The following is a 20,304-nucleotide window of genomic DNA, read 5'->3' on the forward strand; positions in this document are numbered from 1 at the left end:
TTTGAAATGGCCTGGCAAACTCATGTGGAGAAACTGATAATTAAGTGTGAGAAACTAATGTGTTATGATGCCTGGCAGGCAGAATAACCATGATGAGGATTTACAGGGCTATAATAGGCTCAGTACTTGACTAGGATTGTTTGGCCCGTGGTTCTGCAGACCCACCTGTACTAAATAGTACTAAACTGAATATTTTGTAAGCTACGGTTCTGAGAATATGTAGTGTTTTTTTTATTCCCCAGTTCGCTATTTTCAGCTCTGTTCGTAGAATTGGGTCATACTCCACTGGAGTTGAGAAGGATTAAGTTAGCTTTCCACAAAATGTCTTCTTTAGCAGCACTGTAATTTTCTGGAAAGACTAAAAAGAAGATCAGCTTTGTTAATTCCATAGGACAAAGGGCAGAGGAGGTAGGAATAAGGAACGTTTAAGTGGGGCCTGTTGTTTGCGGGCGTCATACACCGCAGCGGCTGTTGCTGCAGCCTGGTATAGATTTTTAGATTCTAAGCTTGGTCAGAGGAATACCATCCAGTGGAGGCAGTCACAGAGCATCAGAGAGCTGTGTGGGGCTCCTGCCCAGAAATTTGCAGTGATGGCTGAAGTCATCATACCACTGGTAAGCATTTGAGGTATATGTCTTGGATCATCAAATAGGGCAAGGGTGGAGGCTTTCTGATCAGCTTTCAGCATACACACCACAACCTTTGGTGCCTAGAGGATTCAGCCAAAGAGTTCGCCAAAGTGGAAGGTAATTTGTTGTGAATCAGCATTACCAAGTCTTGGTAAACATTAGTGGCAATAAATCATGGAATGTCTAAGGTCAGGCCAGATGTGGTCACAGAAATAAAGGAGCTTTTCACCTGACTGGTGAAGCCCCCTCACATTTCTTCCACCCTGCTCGCAATTACTGAGACAGGTAGCCTGCCGCCGCATTCTGCTTCCCTGGCCAATAGCAGACTTGGAAGCAATATGGCTACAGTGACAGCACCCAGTGGTTGATTTGAATATTTGTGTCCTTCATCTTCTGCAAAACCTCATTCAGATGAATGAGATAGTCAGACTAAGAGTTGTTGTAGACCGCAATGTCATCTGGGTTAGCAGTGCGAAGGAGTTCATGCCAACCAAGACCTTGTCCATCAGCCTCTAGAAGGTTACAGGTGCCCCCCTGCAAGGGCATCTGCGTGAATTCCTGGAGGCATGGAGGAGTTCTGAAAGCTGTAAGAGGTTTGGCAGCTTCAGTGAGTGGCACCTTCCAGTAGCTTTTATACAAATCAAGAGAGCTGATGAATTTTGGCTGGTCCACTCTCTCAATGAGGTCCTCAATTCTGGCCATTCGATAAGCATCAAAGACTGACTGGTATTTACTTTGTGGACGTTGATGCAGAACCAAATGCTGGCATCTTTCTTTACTACAAGAACCATGGATTACTCCATTCACTTGAAGAGGCCTTGATGACTCCAGGGTCAGTCATCACCTGAACCTCATCCATCAGCACTGGAACCAACCTTTCAGGGATTCGGTACACCCTCTGTCTGATGGGAGTTGAGTTCTTCAGTCTGATGTCATGGTTGACCAGATTTGTGCTTTATGACTTTGAGCAGATCAAGGAGTATCAAATCAAGGAGAGACTTGCTGACCTGGCTCAAAAGACCGTTGTCTGGTTCATTGATCGGACCAGGCTTGTCAATTGCAATGTGCCCTCTCTAGGTTTGCCTAGACCAGCTTGGTGGTCTGCTGCATGTTCTCCTTTATCTGTAACACAAGGACATTCTCTCACTTCCCCTGTGGACCCTATCACAACATCAAGTGGATCCCAGACCAGCTGATCAAAGACCACAGCAAAGGGAGAAAACCTAGTCGCAGCCTGAGGAAATTCACAGAAAGCAAACCTCAGCAAACTCTCAGGAATACTTTGAGGGAATTTCTTTGAATTTGGCACAAACGTTTGATAGCACCCAGGGATGAACTGATTTGTTTTTTGTTGGTCAAAGGTCAAAGGTCAAGGTTACTGTGACCTTTCTTCTGAATGTGATATCTCATGAACATCTTGAGGCAAGTTCCTCAAATTTGGCTAAATGTACACTTGGACTCAAGGATGAATGATTTTGTTGGTCAAAGTCACTGTGACCACATAATACCACTTTTCTGGCCATTATTCAACACCATAACTCAGGAACAGAAGGGGAGATTATGATCATGATCATGATATTTCACATTTGGTCAGATATTGAATTGGTGACACTAATCTTGGGTGCCCACCTCGAAACTGTGCTCATTGTATAGATCTTCTATGCTGCCGGGTTGAAGATGTGTGCGAAGCATCCACTTTTTAGAATTTATAGGTTCTTTGGAGCAACATCCATATCCTGGCACCACGTGATGAAGCACTCTATCATTCCTCTGTACTTCTCTGTAAAAATATTCTTTGAGTTTGGTCTGGATAGCCATGGATGTAAACTGCAGCTTGATTCTTGGAAACTAAGAGGGTTTTTGTGGGTTTTATGGAAGTTTGAATGAAGTGTGTTTTATGACGATTAAATTACTACTGACCGATATAGTGGCTGTTTCATGTTAAACAAAAAGGATCTTACAGTTTAACAAAAAGGGATCCATTCCATAATGTTGTCAGACACTTACAATCTAAGCCTGTCAGTGACAAAAACAAGCACTTTTAGTGGACGTACATTGATGATGCGCTAATGCCTGGAGGGATTACATTGCAGCCCATTTCTCATTGCCGTTCAATACTGGACCAATTTCGAAAATTGGTGTCCCCATTTCACTTCCATAAACACAGGTAATATTTGACCACAATTGCTCCCATTTGTCTGGGACATTAAAAAAATTCCAGGACACATGGACCAGCATATAGGCCAGCACTTAAACCATGTATTTCAGCTGCATTTGAAATACCATTTGGTTTTGAAGAATGAGGTTGGAATGGCTCTTGTAATATATTAAATATTTTTCTCCATGGGGATCAGGTCTAGGCTCTGGCTGGGACACTGCAGGACATTCACAGACTTTCCCCAAAGCCACTCCTGTGTTTTCTTGGATTGTTGTCATGTTGACATTTAAACCTTTACCACAACCTGAGATCATGAGCACTCTGGAAAAGGTTTTCACTCAGGATTGCTCTGTTTTTTCTGTGTCCATCTTTCCCTCGATCGTGACTGGCCAGTCCCTGTCACAGAAAAAACTATCCCCACAGCATGAATCTGCCACCACCATGTTTGACTGTAAAAATGGTATTAATAAACGTCAAGGCACAGGTGGACACAGGTGGACTCAGAAAAAGATGCAGAAGCATCTCAAGGACCATAAACAGAAGTAGGAGGCACCAGCGCTCAATTGTGAGTCATAACAAAGGATCTAAGTACTTATTTCTTGAATATTTCAGTCTCTTTATTTTAAGGTGAATCTTTGAATGTGTAAAACAAGGGTCTAAAAACTTTCTGTATGCACTGTGTTTATTTATTTGCAACTACTGATAGCTGAGGCATATGAGTCTAGGCAACAGACTTGGTTTTGGACTGCTTTAGGAACACACACGCTTGAATTTTATGCATTTGTGTCATCCAGGCTGTCCTCTTGTCAGCTCGCAGCATTTGTTCAGTGGTTAGGGTGGGTGACGTGCAGTACAGTGACAAGGAGTGAAGGGAAAAATACTCGGACCCCCCACAGTTACATATACAGTTAGGCATGTAAAAGCGTGGAAAACCCAATCTTAAAAATATTAAATATGTATTGTAACCTATAGTCTTCAGCTACTATACAGTCTATGAAGACAGACTCCCCAAGACAAGATTACTAAATTGGGCAAGTGAAACGACGTCTCAAAGAAGAATAATATGGAAAAAATGAAATACAGTCTAGCGTCTTTTCTGGGGCGATAACATGAAGACTGACGATCATATTAACATAGCAACAGAAAAGTCAACTCCAAGTATCAACCTTACGTCCTCGACTCCGGTTTTTACAACACCTGCAGCTGCTTTACGTCGTTTATGCCGTAAAGCAATGGGCTAGTGACAATAATGATATGAGATAACTGATCACTGTAACGTTACTTTACAGAATTTTGCTTATCTGGAGCTGTTAAATCCCGACGAAGTTTGATATTTCCAATTTGCCAACCGCTCACTCGTCGCCAGGTCTAAGTAAAGTATTTTATTAACACTCAGTGTCCCTCTGTGAGGCGAGAAAGCGACGAGAGCCAGTGGAAGAAGAATTGCTTTTAGCCAGTCATTGCCATGGCCTCCGAAAGCGGCGATAGCAACATGGATAGAGAAATGATTCTGGCCGACTTTCAGGTGTGTCTCTTTTGTATGTCCTAGATGTTTACTCCAGTAGTTAGTCATCTGTTTGCCGTTGTTGAATTTCCTCGGACTACTGTCAACAACAGCACACACGACCTGACTGGCGTCGTAAACAGCAGACCTGAGCTGAGCTTTGGTGTCTGTGGTTAGCACACTAAGCTAACAAACTGACAGCTTGCTAACTGATTCCGAAGGCAATTGTTCGCTGTAAGCTCGCTAACTAAATAAGAGTTGGCTTAAACTGCCGATCTGAACAGTGGAATAATGTGTGTTTTCCGTCGATTTCAAGTTTGCCTGCGTGACAGATAACGATGATCTAGTTAGCTAAAAGGAGAGCCACGGCGTCCACGTAAACTGTCAGCTTGTTTACACATCGCCGGCGGTCCTGTCAGGTTTCTAAATCCTCGTCAGAAACCGTGTGTTCTTTGAGGATATCAGATTTTTGCCCAGTTTGCAGGTAGGGTAGTTTATTCTGAGGGTTTGAAAAGACAGGCTACCAAGCTATGCCTCCCCTTCAAATTGGCAGTAATTTAGCATCCTGATTGATTGCCTACCATACTTAAAGACGTCAAAACTAAGATAGTACACACCCTTCCTCTAAAATGTACACATGAAAAATTGTCTCTCTCTTTGGCGGTGTCCCTCTCATGGCTTTGTTTTCTCGAGCTTGTGTTCTGAATCAACAAGTCCACTTAAATAATATTTGACTACAAGACAAAGCAATGCAAAAGTAGTTTTCCACTCGTAACTAATTTTGTTTGGATGTTAGAATGGATATTCCATTCACTCAGATTAGGGCAGACCACAATAGATGTATTGTTATTTTGGATCTATAAAGTTTGTAAAGGAGACCCCTGGCTTTAAAGTTCCGTCCTGTAACCATTAGGACAATACACAGACATTGAGGTGGTACTTGTAACTTCTTAATGTTTGAGCAAATCAGTCTCTCTGTCTTTACAATGAGTGTTGTAGCTTCATGAGATTGTGTTCGAGACACATGAGATCAGATTTAATAATCCAAAATTTGAAGTGTTACGTGATTACTGGGGAGTTGGAATAAGCGTTATGTCAGAGTTATGCTGCATGAGGCAAATGTGCATATAGCAAAACTTGAATTAAAAATAGCATTAAACAGTAATGTCATTTAAACATAATAGCAATGATAGGTTAAAGCAACATCACATAGTCTTCAAACAAACAAAAGAGCTGCCAAATGTATAAATTAATAAACAAAATGAAACATGCAGTGCAGAATAGATACTATATCAAACACACAAAAAGCATTAATTCCAATAGACACCAAAAACAAATAAGCCAAAGACATACAATAGAGACTTGAGACTACTGGTTAACAACTATAGACACGATACATACATTGTAATTAAGAAATATTTGTCTGTCTGTTTAAAAACATGATAGAGTGAGGTGCAAAGACATCTTTGTATTTCTTTTTGTTGGCAGCTTAAGCTTATGTTTTTTTAAAGTAAAATCTGAAGTTCTTTCTTGAGACGATGATTTCAACTTAGCAGAATGCTTCTGGTTCTGTGGAGCCCTTGTTGTCATGCATATAACTGTGTTTGGTAGGTATTTTACTGCTCTGTTCTGCAACCCTGGTTACAAAAAAGTTAAAAATGTAAATAAAAACAGAATGCACTCATTTGTGAACAAACTGTGTTTGCTGACAACGGTTTTACGCAGTGTTCCTGAGCCTGTGTGGTAACATCCTTTATACTATCATGTGTTTCATCATGTGGTAAACCTCGTCCCATCCTTGCTTGTGACAACTGAGCCTTGTCATAAAAGGCTGCCAAAAAAGGAAAAGGACTAGCAAATGATTACATTCTGATTCATTTATGTTTTACAAAGCAACTGTTTTGGTATTTGTGTTGTACAAGAAAGGTTGTGGACTTCTAAACAAAGAGATTAAAGACAGCAAGAGCACCAATTTACTAAAGCCCTTGCAAAACAGGATTTCACTTGCATTTAGTCTTTGCATGAAACAGAGTCTGTGTTGGCTATTTTATAGATTCACCCAGTGTTGGTGTTCATTCTCAGTGTGTTATCATCAACAGTGCTTAAGCACTTGAAGTTGTCCATTCTGTTTGACCTTTGTTTGTGGTTGGTAGAGGGGTAACATAGCACATCTACCTAATTAAAATGATCATATTCTTGGTTTTACTGGTGTTTAAGTTAAAGTAACGACTGTCACCTGAGTTAATAAAGTCATCCTGAACAGGTCTAAAGATAAGAAGATAAAAGCATATTGTAAAAGCTTTTGTGTGAAAACAAAAGTGTTGACAGCCAGTCAGAAATCCATAAATTCAAAACAAACATGTTTTACAATGTCTTGAAACTTAAATGTGGGTAAGCAGAGTGGCAGTTGCACCATCAACTACCAAACCTGCCTGCTGTTCGTTACACTGAGATACAAACAGATAGGTTAAAGCAGTTATTAGCGCCTATCCTGACCCACATTGCGGTATTGTAATGCTTTTATAGTATGAAGAACATGTTTTGTTTAGCCTGTTTTGCAAGGTTGAGGAGTCTAAGATATATATAAATAGGGGAAACTGGTTCCCTTCTTTTGATCAAGACATCACTGAGTCACTGTCATTCTTGTGAAGACTGTCACCACTTTAAATATTGCACTTATGGCTTTTACCATAACAATTAAAATGTTTCTTTTGATTCCATTCTTTTTCCTCTGTTTTGTTGTGAAATGTACTTTTAATGTGCAAGCAGATCAGAATGTTGCATTCAATAAAGTGCAGCAGAATCTCATGCAGTGCATTTCTTGTAATTCTGTTTTCTTTGTTTTTTCCTCTCACAGGCTTGCACTGGAATTGACAACATTGCAGAGGCAATCACTCTGTTAGAGCTTAATAACTGGGATTTAGTGGTAAGTTCATTATGTGCAGGCTTCAGGCTTTGCTCTTTGACTGACAGGCTTAGTCCATCGAGAGTGTAAGTTCAAGAGGGCAGCTACCATCCAATAACACACACTCTGTGTTAATTTTGTTATTGCTAAATCATTTCTTCATTTTGCCCAGTATGTTTTATGAACCAGATGGCACTACTGCCATCATCAATGCGGTGACTGTGAGAGAGTCCTGAGAGGTGTGGTGCAGTGAATGTTCAGCTGAGAGACACTGTGAGAAAGGATGTGTTGTGTCAAGTTTGTCTTAACTCATGATGAGTGTGAAAAACAAGGAGCCCACTACCGCGCAGTGCATGTTGGAAGGGGTCAGTATATATTTAGACTGATGCTGGCAGGAGTTCAAAGCAGGCAGCAGTAGCAGTCGAGGCAGTGGCAGGACAGGCAGTGGGGCCTGGACTCACTGCACCTGTAAATCTGATGACTTGCAGTTCCTCGGCATTAGCTGGTAGCTTTTGTAAACATAGACAACAACAAATATTCTTGTGTGCATGTGGGTGGGGAGTAGGGTGGTAGCATTGCCTTTTTGTATCCATCCAGAATCGTCTGAATACTCACCGCCAGACAGACAGTTTGTTTTTCGGTGTTCATGTAAATCCCTTGCATTTTTTTTGCCGTTTTCACATTTCCTACATTTGTACAAAAAAAAAAAGGGAATACGATCTTACCGGCACATAACAAATAACTTCAGTTTGCTTGTTTTGCAGTGAAGAATAGCGAGTGTTCGAGAGAAATCCAATCAATTGTCCATTCAAACAAAAGCTCAGTGCCAAGCTGACAGTGGTTACTGTCATGTTTGTCCTCTCAGCTCTCTTTGTTCTGATGCACCACCCCATTTGAATATTCCATCATTCTCTGTCACATTTCGGTAGGTTCAGTCTGCAACCTTTCAGCCAGCAAATATCACACACCCTTACGCAAACATGCTACATAATAGACCAAAAAGTAACTAGCAGATTTTACCTGGTTACATGTGGACTGGCGTGTTGGTTCACAAAATAAAAAAAAAACAAACGAAAGTGGCAGTTTTATTTTTGGATTAGTAAGACAATGCCAACTGGACCGGACAAAGGAGAATTCAGGTTTTAAGACATTGTGGTGCCAAAATGTTGATTGAACTAAATATATTTTTTAAATGATCTTTTATGTATTATAGATTATTTTATGATCGTGGTAAAAAAGGACCTGATAATATAGCACCATTCTTTTTGACAAGGTGTGTAGCAAATTTAGAAAATGTGGTCCTCCTGGTCTTGTTCATAAGGTGTCTATTTTAACAAAATATGCCACAGTGGATCATCTGTTTCAATCTCACTGGCCAACCCAGCATGGAAATCTGATTTTATGATCCGCATATTTGATTTGGCATAGACTTTTACACCGGATGCCCTTCCTGACGCAACCCTCCTCATTTATCCGGGTTTGGGACTGGCAATTAGAAATGCACTGGATTGTACATCCCCTGTGGTTGGGGAGAAACCTCGGGGTTCAGTGTCATGCTCAAGGATACTACAACATGTGGTGAGGGGGCGATCGAACCACCTACCCTGTAATCAGGAGATGATCCACTCTACCTATTGAGGCAGCTTTTTGTGCATGTAAAGAGACAACAGAGTTGTCCATGCTTTATATGACCAGATTTATTGAAGTTTGGAAATGGATTGTGGTTTGCTTTGTTACTGTCAAAATACCTTTGTAGAAGTATATACCACAATATCAGCCAGTCTCTTTCAAACATGCTTCTCATGTATTGACTGATTCCATGTTTTGTCACAAATGTGATTTTTGATGAGTCTGAGCATGCATGAACTTTATGGATCTCAGAGGACAGTCGATTATTTTCAGGAGCAAAGAGTTGGTAGAATAGTTGATACAATACAGCAATAAAACAAGAAAATGGCATTACATTGTGTTGTAAACTGTACCTCCACTTTCATTACAGGCAGCCATCAATGGAGTGATACCACAGGAGAATGGGATCTTACAAAGGTAATAATGGTCTTAACACACATTTACTGTAAATCACAGAAAACATATCAGTGTATCAGTTGCCCTTACAATACTCAACGAATGCTGCCTGAGATTATGAATATCATTCATGACTTTTCATTGCACTGTTGTTCTGTATGTTCTCACACTAGAAAGATTATATAAAAATGAGTATGAGTAAATGCAAGGGAAATATGAACAGAACAGACCAACATGGCAGTGGGGATATATGCCACTGACGAATATGTGCCTGTGACACTAGTGTGCATCTCCAATGTAGCATATAAAGCAGCTTTTAAATGCAGGAAATGTGAAACCAAGAGCTGAGCATATTAGCATCTCAGTGATGACCAGGCAATGTGAACTTCCATGAACTTGGCTTTTACCATGAGTGGGTGTAGTTTGTATACCACATGAATAATGTAGAACTGATGAGGATACATTTTCTGTGTCACCTGCTTCCACGATAAAATAAAATTTGGATGTTAAATTAAAAATAGTTCAGTTGATATTGTATTGTTGATACTGTATCCATATACTTACATTTCCAGCAAATAATGCTAACTAACTGAGTTGGAGGTTATTGCTCCTGCTATGGTTCTATTCTGCTGTTTAATGGAGGAATAATATAAAAGACACTGAAACTGCAAAGAAACTTTCTGCCAAGAGTGGGGTTGTACACAGTTTCTGAATAGAAAAGGTTTCTTTAAGAGGCTTTGAGCCCTTCACTTTCCTTCAACGGCTAGTTTACACTCATGAATGCACTGAGCTGATCCGAATCCACTCAAACTGGAGACGTTCTGTTAAACCGTTTTTTTTTTTTTTTTTGTGTGTGTGTGTTTGTGTGTGTGTGTGTGTGTGTATTTGTGTTTTGTATACACACTTGTGTGCATGTGTGCGCATGCATGCACTTTAGTGTGGTTCAGGCCCTTAGGCCATGAGAATATTACTGGTCTTTCTCAAGGGCACACATTGCTATGAATGGAGGCTGGCTGGCAGTGTTACCAGCAGCCAACACATTTACTAAGTGGCTGGCACTGGTATGAGTAGGCTGGCGTTGCCCAGTAAACAGACTCTGATGACGTGACCTGAGCCGGAGCCAGTTGGAGGCTACGCCAACGCTCCTGTCTAAAATGCATTTCCCTTGTGTCCTCTTTAGTAAGCGGGTTGGGAATTTTAAGAAACTTGCCTTGTTGATGAGTAACCATAATTCCTCAAGTAATCAGGGCATTTTTTTCCCCCCAAGCAGGACCTGATAAAAATACTGAATCCTCTGTTGCACTTGGTCGCTTATCTGACAGTTTTTTTTGTCTGTGGGTGAGGGGCTCATCAGTTCTGTCTCTTTTGGGGCACCTCTTTGACTGCATAGGAAAACAGTGCCATCTAGATGTAGGGCAGCATTGAACTACACCCAAACAGCAACAACGGACAATATAACGGCCCTCAGTGTTGCTGTGCCAGTTTAAGGTCAAAGTGTATTCAGGATCTTTTTCATTAGTTGTGAGAGCTGATGCTGTAAACTAGTTTTTTTTTTCTCAGATGCTTTCAAAGATTGTAAGAATCCTCTTGGCAAGATCTCTTTTGTTTTTCTTTCACTTTTTGGAGTCTTGCTATTTCAGCTGTCACATTTGTAAATCACCTCTATCTTCCCGTCTACCCACAATACATTTGTGAGATGATAGCCATTGCTAGTTCACCTTAGTGGCAGTTATATTTTGTGCTGATTACTATCCCAGTAGCCCTCAGCAGATACTGCCATGTCCATAAAGTGTTCCACATATTTACTCATGGTATTACTTCCTTCCTTTTTCACAACCTGTATTTTGCCAAGTGTGCCATTTCAAGCATTCAGGTTGGTCTTAAATGCTTTCATGTCACAAAAAGGGATTAGCTTGTCTTTTCACGTCCATGAACTCATAGTCAGGGTTTAAATCAGGTAACTTAATGTCTGTGTGATTCATCCTCTTTTAAAAAACACAGTATGTCTATTTTATATTTTTGGTTAACTGATCTCAGAGCAGGTCAATATTTAACGATTTCAGGATGTAATTATTAAATATTGACTTACCTTTTTACCCTAGTGTCAGTAAATATTGTATGTGGCCAATTATAATGTTCAGAGAGATCTTCAAATAATTGTTTTGTTACTAGATTTGATTTGTTTGTGAAGTGGCTGGTTTAGGAGACAGTTATACTGTGCTGCCATTATGTTGGGTTAATTTCCCACCCTATTGGTCCAGCCTGTTTGTGGAGGTTTTGTGGCTGTTGACTGCCAACCTACGCCTCAGGACAGTGGCCTCTCTAATGTTGGCCAAATAAAATACAGCCTTTGTTAAAAACCCTGAGTCTGGCACTCTGTTGCAAGACAGTTGCTGCTTACACTTAAGGGAACAAAGGGCACACTTTGTTCAGGGTCAGGAGAAAAAAGACATTATTTACTGTGTTGTGTGAAACATGGGTCACACACTGAGCAAGCAGCAAAGAGAAACAGTGAAGGAGAGACTTCAATTGTAAGGGAGGACGGGAGGGAAAGTCATTTGTTTTTGGTATAATTTAATGTCTTGCAGGAAGCTCCGTTGCTTCCTCATAATCAGGTTACAGGCAAGAGATAAGTTTGATGAGGCTGGAAATACAGAACTCACCACAAATATTTGTTTCTGATAGCATCTGTTATGTTATGGTTGTTTCTTGTCTCTACTTTCTTCATGATCCTCAATGAAACACCCAGAGATGTTGAAGATATTGTATGAAGACCCAGCAATCAATCTTTCTCACCATCAGTAACCTTACCACCTCTGTCCAGTAACTTTTCCAGTGAGGTGAGCCAGGCCAGCATGTACGGACCTCCAAGCCAATCAGAAGCAGCCGATGCAGCAGCAGGAGGTGCAGTTCCTCCCACCTCCTCTTCGTCTTCGTCCTCCTCTCCCCCATCGTCCTCGACTTCAGCTTTTTGCCCCAGCAACTCCTCCTCCAGACACATTGTAGAGCGTCAGCCCCGGATGCTCAACTTCAGGGTGGAGTACCGGCAGCGCACTGTAGAGCTGGTACTGGAGGAAGGAAGCACAGTCGGTGAGCACCACGCACGCTGATACTGAGATACATGCTGTGTATCATGTTTATAGCTGAACAACAAATGCAAAAAAATCGTAGTGGAATTGTTTTGACAGATATTGACAAATACAACATGACTATTTCAAGTGCAAATGGTAATTTTTGCATTTCATTTTCACTTAAAAAGTTAAAAAATGAGGAGGATGTGATTTGTTTTTTTTGGGTACCAATCAAGCATGTTCCCTTATGTCTGGAGAACATGATTTGTTGGCTGGGGCATCTTGCTAGCACCACAGTGTTTCATTTATAATATTATGTTTTGACATACTATAACTTTATCAAAAAAATTTGCAGTTCCTTTGGCCATATTTGATGAATGGTTCAACCTTAATAATCCCCAACATATCACACTGCCTTTTTGTGCATAATATAGATTATCTGCATTGGTTGACATGAATCTCATTTACAGGAGAAATCAAACAAATCCTCGAGACAGAGCTTGGGGTTCCAGTGTCCAAAATGCAGCTGAAGGGATGGAAGAGTGGAGATGTATCTGATAGTGTGAGTTAATAGATAAATGTTTGTTGCAAACATGCAAGTAAAAAAAAACACAATGAAGCATAAAAAAGTCTTTATTTTCTTTGTTTTGTTTTGTTTTGCTGTTTTACTCTGTGTAGTGTAATTTAAATTAACCTGATTGTGTTTAGATATCAAATTTTACGACCGGTACCTAACATTTACATCATATAGTTAATGTTAATTTCCTGCTTGTGTATAGTTACAGTGCCAATCTTTGCAGCATTAAGGTATTGCATACATGACTTTGTTTTAGCACTGTTGTCCAAAATCCTATAAAACCGTGTGCAACAAGTGGAATTAGCATTTGTGGCCAAGTGTAAATCGCGCCACATGTCTAACATTATTGTTGCTAACAGACCTGTTGCATACCCAACAATTAGTAAAACTGTGATGTTCCTAAAAACAATATTTCCAGTTCTAACCAAGTAGTGCAGAGTAACAGGTTTCCTTCAAAAACTTCAGATGCAGTAAGCACAAACGCATTTCCTTAACAAATTAGTGAGTGGAACTATTGTGTTTGTGTGTGTCTCTAATCAGACGGTGCTGAGAAGTTTACACCTGCCCAAGAACAACAGCCTGTATGTCCTGACCCCAGACATTGCCCCTACTGCAAGCACCAGCAAAAACAGGTATTCTGCCCAGCATTCAGCACTCTCTCACTCCTCTCTCTATGTGAAATCTCATAAGAAATCCATCCCATACTCATTCCCATCCTTTCAAGCAAACACCTTTATGTACTACAGGTAGTGGTATGCGCGTAGTACCTGATATCGAACACCAGGTGGCGGTCTGTGTCTTGTTATGGAGATAGATGTATCCAGGATCCAGGCAGCAAAAGCCATTTTCATGGTATATTAAGAGACATTTGACCTGCCGGTGCACATTCATTTCCTTGCATCCATTGTGACATTTTGAGAGGAACAGCTCCCGCCGCAATCTCTGCATGTTGTGTAAATAATAATTTTCTCTCCTATCTTTGTTCTAAGCCCGACATTGTTGCTTGCCCAAGGTTGTTTTGCATCTTGCTCTTCATAGACGGTGTATGTGACATCCACACTTCATATCTATTATTTATTCCTTTTTTTCCAAAACACACCAGTCACATTAGTGATAGTACCCAGTGACAATAGAGATTTGTTCAAAAAGCTCCTTTAAGCCAGTGTTCTCTATCCAGAGAGGGTTCTGCTAATTTCAGTGAATCCATGGCAGTATCAGCAACCTTTCCTTCTGAAATGTCAGGCTGCTCAGTGTAAATTCAAAGCGGTAATACAATCACAGGTGGCAGATGAACATGTGATTGTCCTTTCATCAGTATCAGGAAAACAATGTCTGAAGGTCTCATATTGTTCCCCTTAATGTCACCTGCATATTGCATATTTTTAATTTGAGGATTGACGAGCATTGGTCAGGTAAAAATAGATATATGTGAGGGGACAAACCTGTCTGTGTGTAATTGTTGGGTGTGTGTGGTGACGTGTTTTTGTTATTTTGTTACCTTAGTTTCGGTTGTTAACCATGTATACGGTTAAAGAGATTGCGTTTGCTATGCACCTGTGGGTGCGCTTGCTGGAGGTTTTGTATGTGTGGATTGCAGACATTTCTTGGCCAAATGACAGAGATGAGGAAGTACTCTGCTGCTCCCATGATTATTAAAAGGACAGCTCATATTCTTAGAAGCCTGCGCAGCTCATCATCAATCACCGTCACTCTGATTAATGATCCGAATGAGGGACTAATGATCCAAGTGAGGACTATATATCACAGTGTGTAGGTGCTCCAGTTGAAAGGAAATCATGTTTTTCATTCACAAACAAATATTGAACAGTTGAATATTAGTCAATATTGTTGAAATTAATGTTTCATGAGAATTTTGAAACCTTTTGTTTGCCGTAGGAAACAAAGTAAGCAAAGTATTACCATTAATCTTTAAAATTTTAACATCAAGGGGACTTCTTTTAAAGCATCATTAGTAGTCTGTTTTTATCAACATGATGTTCATCAAGAAGACAGCTGTCAATTTAAAGGCTGAATTAAAACATTTTAATAAGACACTTTTAAGATCTACGCTTGTTTCTGAGAGTTGAGAAGGTGAGTGAGGACACCCTGGGACACTTTTTGGTATAGCATTCTGTGATTGCCAGTTTTATGGTGTCTCTCTGAATCTTTAATTAAATTCCCTTGTTATCAAAAAGAAAACTACAGATAACAATAACAGATCCTCTGACAGTATTCAACAACACTCCACTTATATCAGTTGCTTTTAATTGCTGTAGTTTTTGCTATAGTTGTTCTTATTAGCCTCACATATGACCGACCAATTTTTTTTTGTTGACAGCGGATTCAAAATTATTAAAATTGTACTGTAGCTCTCCCCACACTTCCTCATGTTAGCAGCCAAGCAAGCATCCACATGTCACCAGAACATTTGTAAAAGAAGTCATTTGGCAGTTTGCCGCATTGCCTGCTAGTTAGGCTAAGTGGTAGCTATATTGTGTTGGCAGCTAATGGCCCTCATCTCCCCAGCCTTCCCTCCCTCGCTCTCTCCTCTCTGCCTCGCCCCGTCTTCTCACCCCCCCACCAACTGCTGTGCCTTTTTAGCAGCACCGTTGCCATTTCTCCAAGTGTTATCGATATCATTTTGGGTGTCAGGAGCTCATTATTCTGTGTCAGCTATTTTGGTGGAGGACAGTTGGGGCTGAATGGAGTGGGTGGTCTTGTGTGTGTATGCACATGCATTTGTGTATAAATGCGTGTGTGTACAGTGACCCTGCTGTCACACTGGGAGAAGATAGGTGACAGATCTCAGAGTAGTGGGGGGAGCAGTCCCCTGTAGCGGGACCAGACAAGCTGTTATCTTGCAGTAAAAATAAAGTGTGGTCACACCGTAAAATCCACAGTACGTACACTTTGTGTGTAGTGTGTGCAAATTTGTTGCAGTCGACAGCTCAGTGCCAGAAAAGGCCTTAACATAATGTTTGCAGGTGGTGAAGCACACAACATCGGCGCCATTACCAAGGCAAAGTACTAACGCGTGGTGGCTCGAAGTGAACTTATCCCATCTACCGGTGAAGTAAATTATTGTGCTTAATTAATTAAGCACAGACGTGTGTCTCTTTAAAACTTAACTGACAGTATTTTAAGTTTTCTCACCCTCAGTACTGCTCAAAGAAGAGTCTGTTACGCACATAGTTCCTGTCTATTTCTTTTTATTAATTTAAGAAATGTCTCACACAGTCACAGTCAAGTATGGTTTCACACTGACACTAGTGTTTTTTTTCAACCTGATATGGTGGCAGCACTTATGGTAAACAGCTCTTTTTTTTTTAATATAGTGACACCAAAGAAGAAAAACCATCCTAGTTGCCACACAGGTTCCCAGAATTAAATTTGAGCTCTTGTTTAATTTTCATGAAGAGACACTAAAATAAAACCATCCTGCATGAAAAATTACATTCACTCACCACCAGGAAGCGCCGTTATTTGGATTGTGTCATATAACTGCCTATGTATAGCTGTTTTACAAAACCTACACACTCTTATACCCAGATAAATATCAAAAGCGTGATAGATTATGTGTTCATTGTTACTACTCTCACGATTACTATTATCCAAGAAGATGACCAGTATTCTAAGTTAAAAATAGCTATCTTAAATTATATGTTTTGAATGAGGTTAATGAAACTGCCTCCATCCTCTAAACTGCAATTGCTAGTTTTGTATTTGTAGTCTGAAAAGGTCGTTATCCTCCCAAATTTAATTCCAAAATGTTTATTTGCTTCAAATTGTTGCTGAGTAAAAATGCAAATGTCGAATAGATGCTAATATCCCCAGCAATTACTCTGTCGAGCTTGGCTCATACAGCACACACACCTTAACCAAACCGACTGATTAAATAGCGCCGCAGTGTCATTATGATCCTGTTAAATAAATTCCTCTTAGTTGTCTTGTTTGATTAGAAATAAATCTTGGGGCTTTGGGAGATTTTTCTATCCGCACCGATCCATCTCAGGTAGTTATTTAGTTAGTGATGTGCAGTTAGTACTGCAGTGTTGAGGCCCAGGCTGAAGAAGGTTTTTCTCTGTGGCCATGTTGATGACTGCCTGTGAATACAAGAGGGTGTTGAGGAGGAGCTAATCTCTTGCATTAATGATGAAGGCCTGATGAATATTTCAATGGAGCCTGTTTCCTTCCTCGTTGATTCTCCGCTCAGCTCTCATGTTTGCCAAGGAAAGGTTATTTTAATTTGAACCCTCAAAGAAATTTTGAATTGCAAAAATGATTCATTAGGTTTTGTGTGTTTTTATTGCGGCTTCCTGCCCCCCCCCACCTCTCCCCCTCTGCGTATCAGCTATCCAGGAGCAGATTCACAGATGCTTCAGGAAGATAGCTAGCCGGTTAGCTAAGGCAGCCCTTATTGGAAGTATCTAATAGTTAGCATGCTGATTAACTTTGGGACAAGATGGCAGACCAAAACAGAGCGGAGCCTGATCGGTTTCGCATCCTTCTGCTATGTTGTGGATGCAAAATGTGGAGGAGGTAAGAAGACCTTGTGTGTACCTCATGACCTCTTCTGTACATATTAGAGGCAAAACGGTCAGTCGGCGTGTACTCTCCTGCTCAGTGTGTTATGCGTTTGTGTGTCTCTAAGCAGTTGAAACACACGCATGATGGTGGAGAATGTGCGTGTGTTTGTGTGTATGGGTATTTGTGTTTTGCAGGCACATGTCACATTGGTGTGTGTGCGCGTGTGTGTGTGTGTGTGTGTCTGGCAGTGCTAGTTTAATAAGGTCTAGAGTCTGCTCTGTGCCGCAGGGACTCACAGCTTAGGCGATAGGCTTACCTCAGAATGAAACCAATCTGTTTAGCCTGCTCTTCTCCCCTGCAAAACGCTCCATTTTCTCTGTCCATAAAGTTAAATGACATTTTCCTACCGGCACCCTTCTGCCATGTCAAGTACCTCCAGAGATGTTGCAGGCCGACCTGGATGTCACGAGTGTGTGTGTGTTGAGTGAGAAGGAGACCTCTGAAGGCAGAAGCAAACACTGAGACATCCACATTTCAACCCCGTACTGCTTGAGGGGCCTGCATCTATGAGAAGACAGCTGCTTTGAAAACGTCAGTGGTGAAAGCAGTCGAGCCAAAGGGATATTAGACTTGAAACATGGGTGTTTTGTTTATACATGAACCAGCAGGCCTCTCCAGACAGATGGGAAATGACAAGGAAATTACTCATTATGAATGGCATTTTCCCTCTCTGAAAGCATTTGATATTTTGAGTAGCTATATTTGTACTATAGAGCACGATGAGTGATCCGATTTTTCAAAGTAAATCTTGAACAGAATTCCACCCACACACTCACCAAATGGCTCGTCGGTCTGCCATAAATGACTGATAAGATGTTCCTTCTTTGCTTGGAAGGACAGAGTAACACTTCCACTCAGTTTACCCTCTATCTCTGTCTATTTAGGAGTCTCGCTGCCTGCCAGCAGTAGCTCGGGACTGTGTCCAAACATAATCATGATATTAGCTAGATCCTTATTTATGTGTCCCTACCCCTTCCATTTCTCCTCTCTCTCTCGCTCTCTTTCTCACTCAGTCTCACTCCCTCACACACACAAGCACACACATCCTTCTGCTCAGCCCTATTACGTATGCATCCATCCTTCCCACTCCACACATTTCCAATCTTCCCCAGTTAGCTACAACAAACATTACATTTACATATTGATTTCGTAGTTTTAGTCAATGTAAATATGCTGTCATTACAGTAAATTTGAGCTTCTGTTAACATAAGCTCGTCCAGATCTGCGCAGATTAAGGGTGTGATTGCATAATTAATGTGTGCGCTACATATTAATTCCCCCATCCCTCTCTTTCTCTCAACTCTTCCTCCTCTCCTTGGGTTCTGAGCCCTGATTAAGTGGCTGCTTCGGCCCTTAAGCCTCCCATTGATATTCAACCGCACAGACCCAGCGTTTGCTCAAAACGCTACTTAACCTCACAGCTTATTGTAAATGAAGCTTCCAAAAGTTGATTTCCCCCACCTCCTTCTCTCTACGTGAAGCACACAGTGTCTGCGTTTGCATCGTTCACAGTGTCTCTGTCACCGCTGTAAGCTACCGAGTGAGCTGCCGTGCCAGTCCAGAAAAGTTTGACCCTTCAGGGCTTCTTGGACAGGTTGTGTCTTCACCGCCAGGTCTCTGCTCATAAGGCAATAGGCACGTGGTGTCCACTGTCAGAGCGTGGACATTTCAGAACAGTGGTTACCTGTAAACACCTTGTATCTGTCCACCAGTAAATGTTGTTTGTGCTTTGAGAACATTTTCTGTTTAGTCTAATTGAGTAGATTTATTGATAGATTGTTTAGGAGGTCCAATCATTCTTGCAATTGGAGGGGAAGATATGATGGTGTGTCATGTTGATTTTATTAGTCTTGTGAGTATCTCTCTATTCTCTTTGATTATCAGAGTTCTCGTCAGTGTTTTGCCACTTCCGTATTGTAATAATATGAATTTCATTAAACTGGAATACTATTTCACTATGTTAAAACTGATGCAGATCGAGATGGTATCATAGTTTAGCAGCATTACACTCATTACACGTACAGTCATAAATCATCAAATCATCTTCATGTCTATGGCAGCTTACAGTACTCTGTAATTTATGTGATTTTCAATTGATTTGACTGTAATAACTATACAATCATGTTTCAGAGGATAGACAAATACAGGGAAGTAGTCAAATACAGTAGTAATCCAGCAGCATGTGCTGAAGAGGTAGTATATTGTGATGCACATTAATGGCTCTTGATCATCAGCTTTTTTTTGGCTTGAGAATGATAGTAGTTGCAGTACTATTTCCTTACCTACAGCACTGTTCACACTCTGAAACATTTTTGAAAATAAGAAAAATCAGAGCCTGGGGCAGCAATTGTTGATTTGTTTGTGGTGGTCAACAACCTTATCAAACCCTGCAGAAGTGGGCAGTTTGTGCTATTGAGCTTCACAGAAAAATCTTGCTTTTAAGGCATGTTTATGGTTTGTAGTTAGGAAGGTGCTAAAGGCTCTCCTGGGTTTACTTTGTAATAGCCAGGTTTGTTAGCAATAATGCAGACTGATGGGCTCCATGCTGTTCCTGTGCAGGTGGTCATTGCTGTGGCAGCCTGCTGTGCAGAGCGCAGCTATGGCCAGGCTTGTTAAGACACAACCAGTGAAGTGGGCGACTAGCCCCCCACAGGAGGCACCCACCTCCCTGTGAGCCAGCAGGCTACCACTATTTGACAAGTTTCAGCTTGCCCATTACTTGACTGAGTTGATAATGTTTGTTTTCCTATGACCTCTTCTTTTATCCCCCTTGAGTCATTATTCTGCCTCTTTTACATGTTCATTTTCTGCATCAATTTCTGTTTTTTCAATTCCTTTTTCAATTCTT

The 20,304-nt window shown here is 40.8% G+C and overlaps 1 protein-coding gene across 1 annotated transcript in view; it reads left to right on the forward strand.

Annotated features, from left to right (window-relative positions):
• Positions 1 to 4,023: 4,023 nt before the first annotated feature.
• faf1 (Fas (TNFRSF6) associated factor 1) overlaps positions 4,024 to 20,304 on the forward strand; it is a 59,519-nt gene continuing 43,238 nt past the window's right edge. Inside the window, exons 1-6 of the mRNA XM_041935444.1 lie at positions 4,024 to 4,312; positions 7,149 to 7,217; positions 9,196 to 9,242; positions 12,046 to 12,311; positions 12,763 to 12,854; positions 13,410 to 13,501. Coding sequence (XP_041791378.1) covers positions 4,253 to 4,312; positions 7,149 to 7,217; positions 9,196 to 9,242; positions 12,046 to 12,311; positions 12,763 to 12,854; positions 13,410 to 13,501 — 626 coding nt within the window. The 5' untranslated portion in view covers positions 4,024 to 4,252. The remainder of the gene's footprint in view (positions 4,313 to 7,148; positions 7,218 to 9,195; positions 9,243 to 12,045; positions 12,312 to 12,762; positions 12,855 to 13,409; positions 13,502 to 20,304) is intronic.

This window comes from Chelmon rostratus, chromosome 4, assembly GCF_017976325.1.
Source record: "Chelmon rostratus isolate fCheRos1 chromosome 4, fCheRos1.pri, whole genome shotgun sequence".
Classification (NCBI taxonomy): Eukaryota; Metazoa; Chordata; class Actinopteri; order Chaetodontiformes; family Chaetodontidae; genus Chelmon; species Chelmon rostratus.